This window comes from Balaenoptera borealis (assembly GCF_965194805.1).
Source record: "Balaenoptera borealis genome assembly, chromosome: 3".
Classification (NCBI taxonomy): domain Eukaryota; kingdom Metazoa; phylum Chordata; class Mammalia; order Artiodactyla; family Balaenopteridae; genus Balaenoptera; species Balaenoptera borealis.
The window spans coordinates 153,679,498-153,694,412 of record NC_138866.1 but is presented as its reverse complement, the minus strand read 5'-3'; the positions used below and the strand labels follow the sequence as shown (position 1 = coordinate 153,694,412).

The 14,915-nt window shown below is 51.8% G+C and overlaps 1 protein-coding gene across 11 annotated transcripts in view; it reads left to right on the top strand.

Annotated features, from left to right (window-relative positions):
- ENTREP2 (endosomal transmembrane epsin interactor 2) overlaps positions 1-14,915 on the top strand; it is a 396,616-nt gene that overhangs the window by 371,679 nt on the left and 10,022 nt on the right. For 10 of the 11 annotated variants that reach the window (XM_082386093.1, XM_082386091.1, XM_082386087.1 and 7 more), the window contains 3 exons: positions 1,779-1,939; positions 2,491-2,626; positions 9,164-9,239. In XM_082386093.1, the coding sequence (XP_082242219.1) occupies positions 1,779-1,939; positions 2,491-2,626; positions 9,164-9,239 (373 nt within the window). The remainder of the gene's footprint in view (positions 1-1,778; positions 1,940-2,490; positions 2,627-9,163; positions 9,240-14,915) is intronic. The other variant, XM_082386089.1, reaches the window with a different exon arrangement.

Here is a 14,915-nt window from a genome sequence, read left to right as displayed (position 1 = left end):
AAGGCTAATTCAAAATCTTCCCCCATGAGACCTCCAGGACCTTTGGCTTCATGCTGGCTGCTCAGCTTCCTGCAGTAGCCGCAGGGCGAGCAGCTTTCCAAAGTCAAGGCTGGCAGACACATCCACCCTGCCCTTGGCCATGGATGCACCTCTATCTCAGACCACTAAACATACAAACCGTGGGTCACACCAGCTGGAGGGGCAAGGACCGTGCTCTGTGTGTGAAGAAGGCAGGTGTCACACGTTTAGACATGTGCAGTCTGATGTGTCACACATTTAGACACGCCCCCACCCACCCCCAGTTCTTTCTGCATTAGTCTAGAGCATGCTGATTTCATAGCACTGGACTGTATTCAGAATCACGACCTCACCCGTACTTGTCCAGAAATGTTCCACCACCACCCGGCCTCCCTCAACTGCAGACCACCCCACCCGCTGCTGCCAGGAGGGCAGCTTCAGTAGAGCTGCTGCCCAGCTCCAGCACCCTCGCTGGCTCCCCAGTGCCCCCAGAATTAGGAAGTAACTTCTAGAGCCTTACCAAAATTTGCTCTCCGTAAACACATCTTCCACTAGCTCACCTGTTCTTCTTGAGCTCGGAGCCTCTCCTGTGAGCCCACTCATTGAAATCCTCCTCATCTTTCAGGCCCATTCAAATGTCATCTTCTACATTAACCCTTTGTGGATCTCTGCAGGTTCCTGCAGAGCTTGGAGAGTTCACTGTTTCCTCATGGAACTGTCCTTGCTTGGCCGTGGACAGTTGACTCTGGGTCCTGGTCTCACCCACCCCTTGCCGCCCCCCATGCAGTGGGAGGTCCCAGAGCATAGTGTTCAGTAGCCTGGGGTCTGTCCACAGCTGGAGGCACTCTCGGGGAGGACCTGGACCTGGAGCTGTGCCTCGGGTACCTCCACGCCACAGGTCATCTCTGGGGAGCAGTGGCCCATGGAAGGAACAGCAGGTATTGGGTGGTGCCTCCCAAGAACAGAAATGGAAAATGAGGCAGAGACAGCTTCATTTTAAGTGATTTGACCTCACATTGCTCAAGCAGCCTCTCAGTTTTGAGGTTGCCCCCAGAATGTTCTAGAGCTCATGAAGGATTCTTTTCCCTCAGAGCAGTGTTTTCCAAAGTGTGTGAATTCCCTAGAACTGCCAGATATTGATGGATACTGTGTGTCCAAAGGGGCCCATCACAAAATATTTGAGGAATGTTCCATGAATGAGCTAGACAATTTAATGGATTTTTTGGTGCAGGCCTTCTCAGGGCCTTGAACACACTTACAATGCACATGACAGGGCCCCAAGGAGGGAGTACCAAAGTGGCTTTGCCCAAGTTTATTTCAGTGTAGGGGTTGGGGAGGGCGTGGGAGGGACATCCTGAGAGTCTGGTGTTTTCTCAGGAACTCACTCCAGGAAGTGCTGTCTTCAGCCCTGGGCGGCAGGCACCCCTCTGACCACAAGCTCTTCATCAGAGGAGACAGGTTTAGTGGCAGGGACAGAACCTAACTTCCCGGACTGCGCTTTGCCTCAGAAGACAGGCATCTGTGTAGCAGCGTGGGAACCGAGCGTGATGAGGCTCCGGAGCAGAGGGTGTGATCCTCCCGGAGCTGCCGTTTTAAATGTGTGTTTAGCCGTCACGGTTTGACGGGTTAAAGTACCTGAGTTCCACGCGCATCATTAAAGCTTCTGCACAGTTACCTTCGTTAGACATAACGAAGACGTATGTCATAACGTTCGAGCCACAGCAGCCGGCCTGATCACTCGGAACCTCTCTGTTTTGCAGTTCCTTCCACAAAGGGCGCCTTCCGCCAGCCCGGCCTGCATGACCCCACATGGCACTGTCCTCCACCAGACCCTGGATTTCGATGAGTTTGTGCCCCCGCTGCCCCCTCCGCCCTACTACCCCCCGGAGTACACCTGCACGCCCACCACCGAGGCCCACAGGTGGGTCTTCCCTGGGGACACCTCCCTGAGCTATGCTGGGGCCCAAGGATGGGAGGCCGTCGTTGGGGGTTGGTGTGGGAGGTGCTCCTTGTCCGGGAAGGTGAGCAGAGGGGGAGGCGAACGAAGGCCTGTTGGATCAGACAGCAGAGCCCGGGGAGGTGGGAGGGCTCAGCGCCCCGTGCGTTTCCGCTGGCCTCACTGTAGGGCCTCGGAGAAGAAACCCAGCCAGGCAGGAGCAGCCCTGTTCCACTCTTCATGAAACACAATACTGCTGTCGGTTTATGGTCATTTAATAGAACATGTCACATTTAATTAAAGATTGAATCAGCTGTATGATGGTTTTAATTGTCATGGAAAAGGCCATAGAGTTCATTGAAAGTGTCAATATCTTTCCAGCAAAAAACAAAAGTGAGGACTGCCTAGCGAATGAGGCTTTTATTTCACGAACACGAGAATTCCAGGCGGGGAATCGGTCTGATCGCTTTGAGGGAAACGGGAAGGGTCCGGGCTCCTTACCCAAGGAGTGATGTTCCGCGGTTCTGCCTTTCCAGGGGCCTCCACCTGGACTTTGCTTCCTCCCCATTCGGCACTTTGTACCGCGTCACCATCAACAGCCCCGGCCTGCTCTACCCCGCCGAGCTCCCGCCGCCCTACGAGGCCGTGGTGGGCCCGACCCCCACCAGCCAGGTGAGGCCCGACCCCGACAGGCCAGTTCCCCATTCCCGGTCCTGCTGCCTGCGCTGGCATCTCCCTCAGCCTTTCAGCAAACCTGTGGGACGCTGGTCGTCTTAGCCCGGTCGTGGGGGAGAAGAGCAGACGCAGAGAGCAGATCCTGCAGAGATGGCAGCCAGGCGGGGATTCCAACCCCATGTCTGTGCTGACTTTCCTTGCCTCCCCTCAGATGTGCTGGGGACACAGTGCAGAAAGAGCTGGCCCAGGCTCTGATCCATGGGCAGAGGCCCCCCGGGGTGGGGTCGGGCCATGGTCTGAGTATGCAGGGGTCTCTGGGCTGTTTCAGCTACAGGCCACTGTCAAAGTCATCCGGACACCTGAGAGAGCTCGTCTGGATTCCTGGTCTTGTCAGAGGCCTGGCGGCTACAGCCAGGGAGGTGCCTGATCCCAGCGGGCAGGCACAGGGGATGTGCGGCCTCAGTTTCCTTATCTGTGAAATGGGGTCATAATAGTACCAAGCACATCGGATGGAACAGCATGTTTGTAATGGACAGGACTGGGCACATGGCAGGGTCTGACTCAGCAAAAGCCACGTGCCCTTTCTTGGTATTATCCTCGTCCTCGTCATCATCGTTGTCATTGCTGAATATCGAGGGGCACCAGCCAGGGCAGAGAGACGTGAGCACCGGGAAAGGCCATATGGTGCCCAAGTGCAGATGGAGTGGTGGGGCCATGCGGGTGTCCCCCAGGGCACCACAGGGATTGGGGCGTGGTGGGCAGCCACAGCCGTCAAGGGAGCAGGGGCACCGGGACAGGGCTGCAGCCACTCCTGGGCCCCGCGCATCAGTCAGAGGAGACGCAGACAGACCCGGAGCGTTGGGGGCATGCTGTGATGTCTCAGCAGCCACGGACCTGCCCTGACACGTGTCCCCGCCTGGAGCCCCCTGCCCAGAGGTGGTGCAGGCCCCGACCTCGCACTGTCGCCCTGTGAGACGGCGCCCGTGGTGAGCTGGCCGGGCGGCAGGGCCCATCCATTCCCGCCACCCCCTGAGGATCGACCCTGGGGACCCCTGTGCTGGGCTCAGCATCCAGGGGATGCGGCCAGAGACAGTGCCGTCCACAAGGCGATCAAGTCCTGCAGGCCAGTGGCCGTGTGACGGGAAGGGACGAGGCTCGGCGCCGTGCAGGGCATCTGTGTGACAGGCTCTCCTCGGGGTCCTGGGGCACAACTGCTCAGCACCCCCCAGCCCCAGCCAGCCACCCAGCCCACCCTGGCCCAGGCAGAGGCTCCTGACACCCCGGGGCCTCCCTCCAGGCCTGCTCCCACCGAGAGGTCCCGAGGCTCGCCAGGCCCCCACGGCAGAGGGACTCGGCTGGGACTCTTGGCTGTTTTTCTGTCCACGGGAGAAATAGAGGCATGGGGCTGTGAGGAAGGAGGTAGCAGTGTGACCATGACTCTCATCTCTAGACTTACAATAACTGAAATTCTCTGGAATTTTTCCCTTTAAAGCGGAGCAGAGCAGAGCATTCTGCCTTCCTGGAGTGGGTTTATTTTTTTCTTCATGATAAAAACAGTTCAAATCAATATTGTCAAGGGAAACCGCTTCTTGTGGTAACAGTCAGAGCCCTGAGTGGAGCCCCGGGTGCTGCAGGGCCCTGGGCAGGGATGCTGGTCCCTGCGTGGGTCCAGGGACCCTGGGAGATGAGGCCTCGGCCCAGTGGGCGGCAGGACGCAGGTCAGGGAGGAGAGGCAGGGGTGCTGCTGGGGAGGGAGCAGCTCCTGCAGAGGCTCTGCGGGAGGGGTGAGCATGAGGTGGGGGGCCGACCCACCCGCTGGGCCCCACTGGGTGCCAGGGTCATCAGAACATCCAAGCAAGTGTCCACGGCTGCTAGGATCTGAGGTCGGGGCCTTAGAGAGATCAGGGTTCGCTGCAAAGATGGTCATGGAAACCCTGGAGACCGGGGCAGGTGGAGGCCCTAGGAGAGGGCATGGGGTGGGGTCCCAGAAAGCCTGGACTCAGAAACCAGTGGTCAGGGAGGAAGGCATGGGCCAAGTGCTGCCCAGAGGCTGTGAAGGACTGAGCCCCGTCCACCTGGCTCACCTTTTGAGAGGCTGCCAGTGACTTTGGCAGGAGCAGCTGCTGGGGATGGGTGGGGCGGGGCATGGTAGGATCAGATGGCATCAGGGAGCAGGTGGGGCGGGGCATGGTAGGATCAGATGGCGTCAGGGAGCGGAGAGGATGGGATGTGAGGAGGGGAAGCAAGGGTGTGGACCACTGTTTCTAGCCTCCAGTGGGCATCCCGACTCCCTGGAGGGCTTGTCAATCAAATGCAGATGGCCGGGCGCACCTCCAGGGCTCCGGAGTCCCGGGTCAGGGGGCTGCTGAGAATCTGCGTGGCTACCAAAGTCCCCACTGCGGCTGCTCCAAGGACACCTTTGGGGCCTGGAGTAAATCGCTCTGGCAAGATGCTCGATGAAGAGGCTGGATAGAGGTAGTTAGCAGGGGTGGGTGGGAATAGAGTGGGAGGGGTTACCAAGGGGATATGCCAGGGCCAGGGGAGGGAGGTCCCTGGAAGGCAGGAGGGGGCTGAACCAGGTGCAGACGGGCAGCTCGGCCTGTAACCAGCAGGGGCACCGAGCAGGGCGACCAGGGGCCTGGAAACCCCAGGAAGGCCACAAGGCTGTGTGACTCTCCTCGGCCACCTTGGGGACGGGAGGAGCCCTGCCGCCTCCCCCTCTGCACGGCGACCCTGCCTTTTGCCCTCGCAGAGCTGCAGGCTCCAGGCTGCCTCCCCTTCGTCCCTGTGAGCTGTTACTCTATGTCCAGAAGAGAGGAACCGTGCATGATTCACGGGTCTGTGTGCACCACCCCGTGGAGAGTGGCGGAGCTGGAGCCGGCGAGAACCCCCGCGATGCTCCCGGCCTCGCCGGGCCTCCAAGGACCCGACGTGCTGGGAAGCAGCCTCTGGTTTGGGTGTGACATTTGATGCACCCCGGACACTTGCACCTAGTGTTTATCACTATTTTACTCTTTTTTTCTGAAGAATAGACTATATCAGAGGATGATAATACTGGTTCTAAGACCCATGTGACCTCATTTTCCAAAAGAATGGAGAATTCTCTAAATGGAGATTTCTTTCAAAAGATTTTGGGGAGGAACTTTTGAAGGGCAAAGGCCTGTCTCACATTAGCTTGCGTTGGCTCAGAAACCGCCCGCTTACAAGCCCCTGCATGAATGTTATCCCCGGGAGGACGTGGCCCACGCCCTTCCCTGGGCTGCCCGCCTGGCCGGCAGCATCTGTGATAAATGGGCCGCCACAGGCACCCCCCGCCCCCGCCTCCGCCGCCATCAACACCAAGGAGGCAGCTGCACCTCGCCGGCTGATTCTCTCTGACCCCGTGGGCTGGCAGCACTTTTCAATTCCACAGACACCCCCCAGGGAGTCTGGGAGTCCAGGATCCCATCCCGCCCACGGAGGGGAGGCTGCACCTGCCAGCTCCCCCCTCCCCAGTCCCCCGACGGGACAGCCAGGAGCAGCCAACTTACAGCAGGACCCCCACTCCCTGGGCCAGGAGGAGGTTCATTACCCCCTTGTAAGGACAAACGCATATGAATGGCCTGTTTGGATAAAGAGAGAGAGAGACGCCCGCCCCCTAGGAAAGCAGGCAGACGCTGTGCAGGTCTGTGTGTGGCAGAGATCGCTCATCTGGACAGATTTTTCATTTGGGAAGAAAAGCCCCCGCCTTGAGCCAGCACGTTCGTTTTGACCCGCGTGTTTCAGCCACATTCAGGTTCCGTTCTGACTTGGGTTGCGATGCGTTCTCTTTCCCGTGGCCTGAGATTGTGGCTTTGGGGCAAGATTGGAGGGAGGGAGTTTCTTTCTACAGCAGGGACGTGGCTGAGAATTCGCCTAGTTGATGCGCCTGTGTGAATGACAGCGTGTGTTCTGGGGGCCCCGTGAGACTGTGCGCTAGTCCACAGGCTATAGGATCGGGAGACCAACGGTATTCCCTTCCTTGTGGTCACAGGACAGGGACGAATGGGCTTCTCTGGGGCTTCAGAGGAAGGACCAGCTGGGCCACCTTGCGTGGGACCGGGAGTGTGAACCAGGGAGGCTTGAGGGGCTGGAAGGGGGTTCACAGAAATCATTTGGGTGCAGGTTCCATGACCTGGGATGCCACACTATAGAGCTGCCTTTGAACAGTTGGGTGTTTGGGGTCGACGTGGCCCAGCAGTGCTTTAGGAATTTTGGTGGCAATATGGCAGGTGGGACGAGAAGTGGTGAGAAAGGCAATGGACGTGACAGAGGTGTGTCCAACCCCAAGTCCTCGAAGTTATTATTTATATTTTCGAATGAAATGACCTTTACATTTGAAAGTCTGTAAGTGAAGTAGCTTCGAAGATTGCCTTGGGACGCGAGCCGAAAACCTTAATGCACCTTTTCCGTGATGGCTGATAACTGCCCCCAAGAACAGCTTTTTGTAAACCTGGGACATAGCCGGCTGACCTCACCCAGGAGTAGGAAACTCATTACAGAAATAGGGCAGAATTTCCATATAGGACGTCTTAGCCCCCAAGTTCCTAGGAGAAAGGGAGATGAGGGGAACTTGGCTTATTTGCCTAAATGCCGATTGAGTTTTCAATTACGATAAGTGGTCAAAATAGTGCGTCTGGGAATAAATAAACGCAGGTGTTGGAGCGTCCACGTTGCGTTATACATGAGGCTTCTCCTTTCACAGCCCTGCGGGAGCTGTGTTATGAACCTTTATTGCTAAACTCGGATTTCAACTTCAGTTCTATGCCGCAAATATATCTCTTCCACTGCCTTTGTGTTTCATGAACAATGCCCTGTGAAGTGAGCTTGCTGTGGCAAGGTGGCCTTGGACATCAGGGGAGGCCACATTCAAATTCAGCCCTTGACACCCTGCTCGCCAGAGGTGACGAATTCCCCACTCCCAGGAGCTGTCTCCTCTTGAAACCAAATTTGACCTGGAGCCAGAGGGAAGCTGGCGATGCTTCTGCAAAATATGACACGAATCCAATTTCCTCCTGACCTTGTCTCACTATGTGTTTTATTTCTCTTGTTTTATGTAGATTTCTTTATTACCAGAAGCTTTTTTTTCAGGCCTGAAGTTGCCATCCACCCCTACAAAAAAGAAAAAAAGAGTCCAATTGAGGGTTAGATACAGGAAGAGAGGTATGAAAGGAAATGAACCTCCGGGGCATTGTTCCTTTTTTGTGATTTGGCAGGAGATTCTTGACAGAGATTTCCCACACAGGTTATTGGTGTGGGGTGGTGTGAATTCTCCCCTCCTATCCCCTCCCTGGCAGAGAGGGAGCATTGAGTGCAGGACGGTATTACATACACGTGGGATCCAAGGGACCATTTGAGCAGCTCTCTGGGTCTCTGGTTGGGGGCAGCCAGCAGCCCGGCACCTGCTGCAACGCCAGCCCGCTTGACAGAGGAGAGGTGGGTGCCATCAGCTACCCGATTGAAGGGGCAGGAGCCCAGGGAGGCAGAAATATAATTACTGAGCTGGAACCAGACCAGGCCGCAGGGGCCCGCCTCACCTTCCTGGCCTCCCCCAGCTCATTATTGGCAAGCAGTTCTGAAATACCACAAGGGTCCAGAAATCGTTTTTTGAGATGGCACAGGGGCACGTGCATACAGGGTTCATCGCCTTCAGGCGCACGGCCTGGGAGTGGCCGCTGTGCCCTAAAGCAGCAACGGGACAGATGCGCTCGCGAGGGGCAGATCTGAGCCCGGCAAGCGGGGAGCAGACGTGCCCCATGCCTGCCCAGCAGAGGAGGCTGGTCTTTCCCCTCACATTACCGAGGCCTTTCTTCTCATTCAAGAAGAAAGCTGCAAAAGTGTGGTGATGGTCCAACCCAATTCGAGCTTCACGGCCACCCTTCACCAGGAAGGGATGGCGTCTCACTGGGCTCGGGGCCCCGCATTCAACCCGGCGTAGGCCCCGTGTGCGGCTGGGCCCCCGGCAGAGCTTAGGCAGGGAGGGCGGCCTTGGGAGCAGCCTCTTGATCCCACGTGCGGAAGGCAGAAGGGAGGGCAGGGCACGTGCAGCTCTGGGGCGTCCAGAGCTCGTTCAATGCCCACTTGTGTCCAAACTGCCGGCCCAAAGCATTGGGGTCCCATGAGTGTTGGTGTCGTGGACTTACTCTTCAGGGAAGAGAGGAGGGGGTGGGAAGTGAGGGCAGGGGCTGTCCCACCTCCTCTGGTGACAGGGGGGACCCTGTGTGGCCTCCGCCAGCCCCAAATGGTGCCTGTAAGTGGAAGGTGAGTGGGCTCAGGGTGGGCTCTTGGGGGGCATGTGGTTCTGATTGCGGAATGTTGGAGGAAGGGGCTTTGGCCTTGGCAATGGCGTCTTCACCCCCCCACCCCCCGCCCCACACATTTAGGGGAGAAGATTGCAACCTGAGCACCTGTCTCTAGAAGACAAGCTCTAGGGTCAGCCTGCCTTTCTGGAGGCTGCTGTGATGTGCCCCACAGACAGCAGAGTACCCACGCGTGGCCTCCTCTTCCTTCCCGTAGATTCCAAGTGGGGACCCGCAAGTGACCGAGCCCGGCTCCAGGGACCCAGACGCCACCACGGGCTTCAGCACACAAGGTAATCGTACCCTTTTCAGTCTTTGAAACACTAAGTTGGTAGTTTTCCAGGCTCTGTCTCCTCCCTTTTTCTTCTCTTCTCCACCTGCTCCTCCCTCCTCCATCTCTTCCTCTTTAAGGGGGGGAATTTGCTGCAGCCTCTCCTGCTAAGTACATGGAAGGTTCCACATGTCCTCCTTCCCTGCCCCCAGTGGTCAGAGCTGGGAGGCCTCATGCTTTCCCTGGGGGGGCTTTGTCTGCCTTCCCCAGCGCCCTTTCTCTCTCACTCGAGGAGTATGGATTTGAAGAAGAGTGTGATGCAGTCTGCGATGGACCCTTTCCAGAGCAAAATAGTACCAGGCTAACGTCCGCTCAGTCCCCCCTCAGGAGGAGGCTGGGCTGGGCCAGGGGGGATCCAGAGCTGGGGGCTCCCTGCCCACTGGCTGCGGAGGGGGAGGCTGGAGGGCAGGGGCCTGAGGTTGTGTCCTGGAGGGCGTGGCAGGAAAAGTGTGAGAAGTCAGATCCCAAATATGGGGTGGGAGCCACAGGACAAACCTCGGGGTAGGGAAGGTGGTCCGAGGTGACAGGCAAGCAGGCGACCTTGGCAGCAGGGGGAACAGATGGGTGAGTTGGAGGGCATCCCTGGGGAGAAAGGACCGTGACTGTGGTGGCCCTCTGTGCTGCCACCATCCCCACTTTAAGTAACATCTAAGAGAAATAAGGTGGGCCCATCCTTTGTGAGGCCACCTCTGAGCTGCAGGAGCCCCGGGTCGCTACAGTTGAATGTGGAAGTGACCTTGCCCTTCCCTTGGTGACTCCAAGGAGCCATCGGGAGCTTGTCTAAGAGATGGCATCCAGTGACCACCTTTCCAGAGGCTACTCCAGGGTGCAGTGCCTTCTACAGCTTGGTGGGGGGGAGGGCCTGCAGCCGGGCCCCCCCATTCCAGCCACGTGATTCCCACAAACCACCAGTTCTCCAGGAAAGCATGGTTAGAAAGGCCAGGCAGCATGGCGGCTCCAGGGCCCGTTTCTATCTGTGGCCTCGGGGCAGGTGGAGATGGACAGAGTCTGGGATGCCCCTCGGGAGGCGTTCCGCAGGGCTGGGCCCTCCTCACTGCCTCACGACCCTGGGCAGTTAGCTGGCTCCACCGAGAGACTCAGAGGGGCCAGCCCTGAGGGTAGGCAGGAACATACAAGAAGCTCTGGCAGGGGGCTTGCAGGCCAAGCAGGTAGTAACAGGGAATTTCTGTGTGGGGTGAGGTTGAGGTCACGGTCATTTTTTTTGCCGGTATACGTCCAATTGTTCCAGGCTATTTCTTGCTTTTGTACCTTTGTCAAAAATCAGTCAAGCATAGTTGCATGGGTCTGCTTCTGGGTCCCTGTTCTGTTCTGTCCCATTGATCTGTGTGTCAGCCCCTCTGCCAATTCCACCCGGTCTTCATGGCTGTCGCTCTGTACTAAGCCTCAATATCAGGCAAGGGATGCCTCCCACTTCATTCTTCTTTGTCAAGATTGCAGCTACTGTAGGGCCTGTGCCTTTCCATATCCATTTTTGAATCAGCTCACCTGTATCTACAAAATACCTTGCTGGAGCCTTTTTTTTTCTGAGATCGATCATTTTTTTCAATTTTTTAAATACATCTTTATTGGAGTATAATTGCTTCACAATGCTGTGTTAGTTTCTGTTGTACAACAAAGTGAATCAGCCATATGCATACATATGTCCCCATATCCCTTACCTTTTGAGCCTCCCTCCCACCCTCCGTATCCCACCCCTTTAGGTGGTCACAGAGCACCGAGCTGATCTCCCTGTGCTGTGCTGCTTCCCACTAGCTATCTATTTTACATTTGGTAGTGTATATATGTTGATGCTTCTCTCACTTTGTCCCAGCTTCCCCCTCCCCGCTGTGACCTCAAGTCCATCCTCTATGTCTGCGTCTTTATTCCTGCCCTGCCTCTAGGTTCATCAGTACCATTTCTTTTAGATGCCATATATATGTGTTAGCATACAGTATTTGTTTTCCTCTTTCTGACTTACTTCACTCTGTATCACAGACTCCAGGTCCATCCACCTCACTACAAATAACTCAATTTTGTTTCTTTTTATGGCTGAGTAATATTCCATTGTATATATGTGCCACATCTTCTTTATCCATTCATCTGTCGATGGACACGTAGGTTGCTTCCTTGTCCTGGCTATTGTAAATAGTGCTGCAATGAACATTGTGGTACATGTCTCTTTTTGAATTATGGTTTCCTCAGGGGATATGCCCAGTAGTGGAATTGCTGGATCATATGGTAGTTCTATTTTTAGTTTTTTAAGGAATCTCCATACTGTTCTCCATAGTGGCTGTATCAATTTACATTCCCACCAACAGTGCAGGAGGGTTCCCTTTTCACCATACCCTCTCCAGCATTTGTTGTTTGTAGATTTTTTGATAATGGCCATTCTGACCAGTGTGAGGTGATACCTCATTGTAGTTTTGATTTGCATTTCTCTAGTAATTAGTAATGTTGAGTGTCTTTTCATGTGCCTCTTGGCCACCTGTATGTCTTCTTTGGAGAAATGTCTATTTAGGTCTTCTGCCCATTTTTTAATTGGGTTGTTTGTTTTTTTGATATTGAGCTCCATGAGCTGTTTATATATTTTGGAGATTAATCCTTTGTCCATTGTTTCATTTGCAAATATTTTCTCCCATTCTGAGGGTTGTCTTTTCATCTTGTTTATGGTTTCCTTCGCTGTGCAAAAGCTTTTAAGTTTAATTACATCCTATTTGTTTATTTTTGTTTTTATTTTCATTACTCTAGGAGGTGGGTCAAAAAAGATCTTGCTGCGGTTTATGTCAAAGAGTGTTCTGCCTATGTTTTCCTCTAGGAGGTTTATAGTATCTGATTTTACATTTAGGTCTTTAATCCATTTTGAGTTTATTTTTGTGTATGGTGTTAGAGAATGTTCTAATTTCATTCTTTTACATGTAGCTGTCCAGTTTTCCCAGCACCACTTATTGAAGAGGCTGTCTTTTCTCCATTGTATGTTCTTGCCCCCTTTGTTGTAAATTAGGTGACCATACGTGCGTGGGTTTATCTCTGGGCTTTCTCTCCTGTACCATTGATCTATATTTCTGTTTTTGTGCCAGTACCATACTGTCTTGATTACTGTAGTTTGTAGTATAGTTTGAAGTTGGGGAGCCTGATTCTTCCAGCTCCATTTTTCTTTCTCAAGATTGCCTTGGCTATTCGGGGTCTTTTGTGTTTCCATACAAATTGTAAAGTTTTTTGTTCTAATTCTGTGAAGAATGCCATTGGTAGTTTGATAGTGATTGCATTGAATCTGTAGATTGCTTTGGGTAGTATAGTCATTTTCACAATATTGATTTTTCCAATCCAAGAACAGGGTATATTTCTCCATCTGTTTATGTCATCTTTGATTTCTTTCATCAGTATTTTATAGTTTTCTAAGTAGAAGTCTTTCACCTCCTTACGTAGGTTTATTCCTAGGTATTTTATTCTTTTTGTTGCAGTGGTAAATGGGATTGTTTCCTTAATTTCTCTTTCTGATTTTTCATTGTTAGTGTATAAGAATGCCAGAGATTTCTGTGCATTAATTTTGTATCTTGCAACCTTACCAAATTCACTGATTAGCTCTAATAGTTTTGTGGTGGCATCTTTAGGATTTTCTATGTATAGTATCATGTCATCTGCAAACAGTGACAGTTTTACTTCTTCTTTTCCAATTTGTATTCCTTTTATTTCTTTTTCTTCTCTGATTGCCATGGCTAGGACTTCCAAAACTATGTTGAATAAGAGCAGCGAGAGTGGACATCCTTGTCTTGTTCCTGATCTTAGTGGAAATGCTTTCAGTGTTTCACCATTGAGTATGATGTTTGCTGTGGATTTGTCATATATGGCCTTTATTATGTTGAGGTAGGTTCCCTCTATGCCCATTTTCTGGAGATAAATGGGTGTTGAATTTTGTCAAAAGTTTTTTCTGCATCTATTGAGATGATCATATGGTTTTTATTCCTTAATTTGTTAATACCGTGTATCATATTGATTGATTTGCCTATATTGAAGAATCCCTGCGTTCCTGGCATAAATCCCACTTGATCGTGGTGTATGATCCTTTTAATATGTTGTTGGATTCTGTTTGCTAGTATTTTGTTCAGGATTTTTGCATCTATGTTCATCAGTGATATTGGTCTATAATTTTCTTTTTTTGTGATATCTTTTTCTGGTTTGGTATCAGGGTGATGGTGGCTTTGTAGAACAAATTTGGGAGTGTTCCTCCCTCTGCAATTGTTTGGAAGAGTTTGAGAAGGATGGGTGTAAGCTCTTCTCTAAATGTTTGATAGAATTCACCTGTGAAGCCATCTGGTCCTGGGCTTTTGTTTGTTGGAAGATTTTTAATTACAGTTTCAATTTCATTACTTGTGAGAGGTGTGTTTATATTTTCTAATTCTTCCTGGTTCAGTCTTGGAAAATTGTAACTTTCCAAGAATTTGTCCATTTCTTTCTGGTTGTCTGTTTTATTGGCATATAGTTGTCTGTGGTAGTCTCATAATCCTTTGTATTTCTGCAGTGTCAGTTGTGATTTCTCCTTTTTCATTTGTAATTTTATTGATTTGCATCCTCTCCCTTTTTTTCTTGATGAGTCTGGCTAAGGGTTTATCAATTTTGTTTATCTTCTCAAAGAACCAGCTTTTAGTTTTATTGATCTTTGCTATTGTTTTCTTTGTTTCTATTTCATTTATTTCTGCTCTGATCTTTATGATTTCTTTCTTTCTACTGACTTTGGGTTTTCTTTGTTCTTCTTTCTCTAGTTGCTTTAGGTGTAGGGTTAGATTGTTTATTTAAGATTTTTCTTGTTTCTTAAGGTGAGATTGAATTGCTATAAACTTCCCTCTTAGAATTGCTTTTGCTGCATCCCATAGGTTTTGGGTCATTGTGTTTTTGTTGTCATTTGTTTCTATGTATTTTTTTAATTTCTTCAGGGATCTCTTGGTTACTTAGTAGCACACTGTTTAGCCTCCATGTATTTGTGTTTCATTTTTTAAATTTATTTTTTTATCTTTTTTTTGGCCACGAGGTAGGTGAGATCTTAGTTCCCTGACCAGGGATTGAACCCATGCCCCCGCATTGGAAACGTGGAGTCTTAACCACTGGACTGCCAGGGAAGTCTCCCTTGCTGGGATCTTGACAGGAATTAAACCTGTACAGCTATTTGGATAGAATCACCATCTTTCTTTTTTTATTGAAGTAGAGTTGATTTACAATGCCATGTTGATTGCTGCTGTACAGCAAAGTGACTCAGTTATACATATATGTTCTTTTCCATTATGGTTTATCACAGGATATTGAATATAGTTCCCTGTGCTATACTGTAGGACCTTGTTGTTTATCCATCCTATATGTACTAGTTTGCATCTGCTAATCCCAAACTCCCAGTCCATCCCTCTCCCCTCCCCCTCCCCCTTGGCAACCACAAGCCTGTTCTCTATGTCTGTGAGTCTGTTTCTGTTTCATAGATAAGTTCATTTGTGCCATATTTTAGAGAATCGCCATCTTTCTAAAGCTGAGTCTTCTGAGGCATGAACAGAGTCTGTCTCCATGGTTTTCGAGCTTTGGTTTCACGGTATCATTTTCAGCATACAGATCTTGGGCAGCTTTCCTTACTGTGCATGTTTCGTGTTTCATTTTC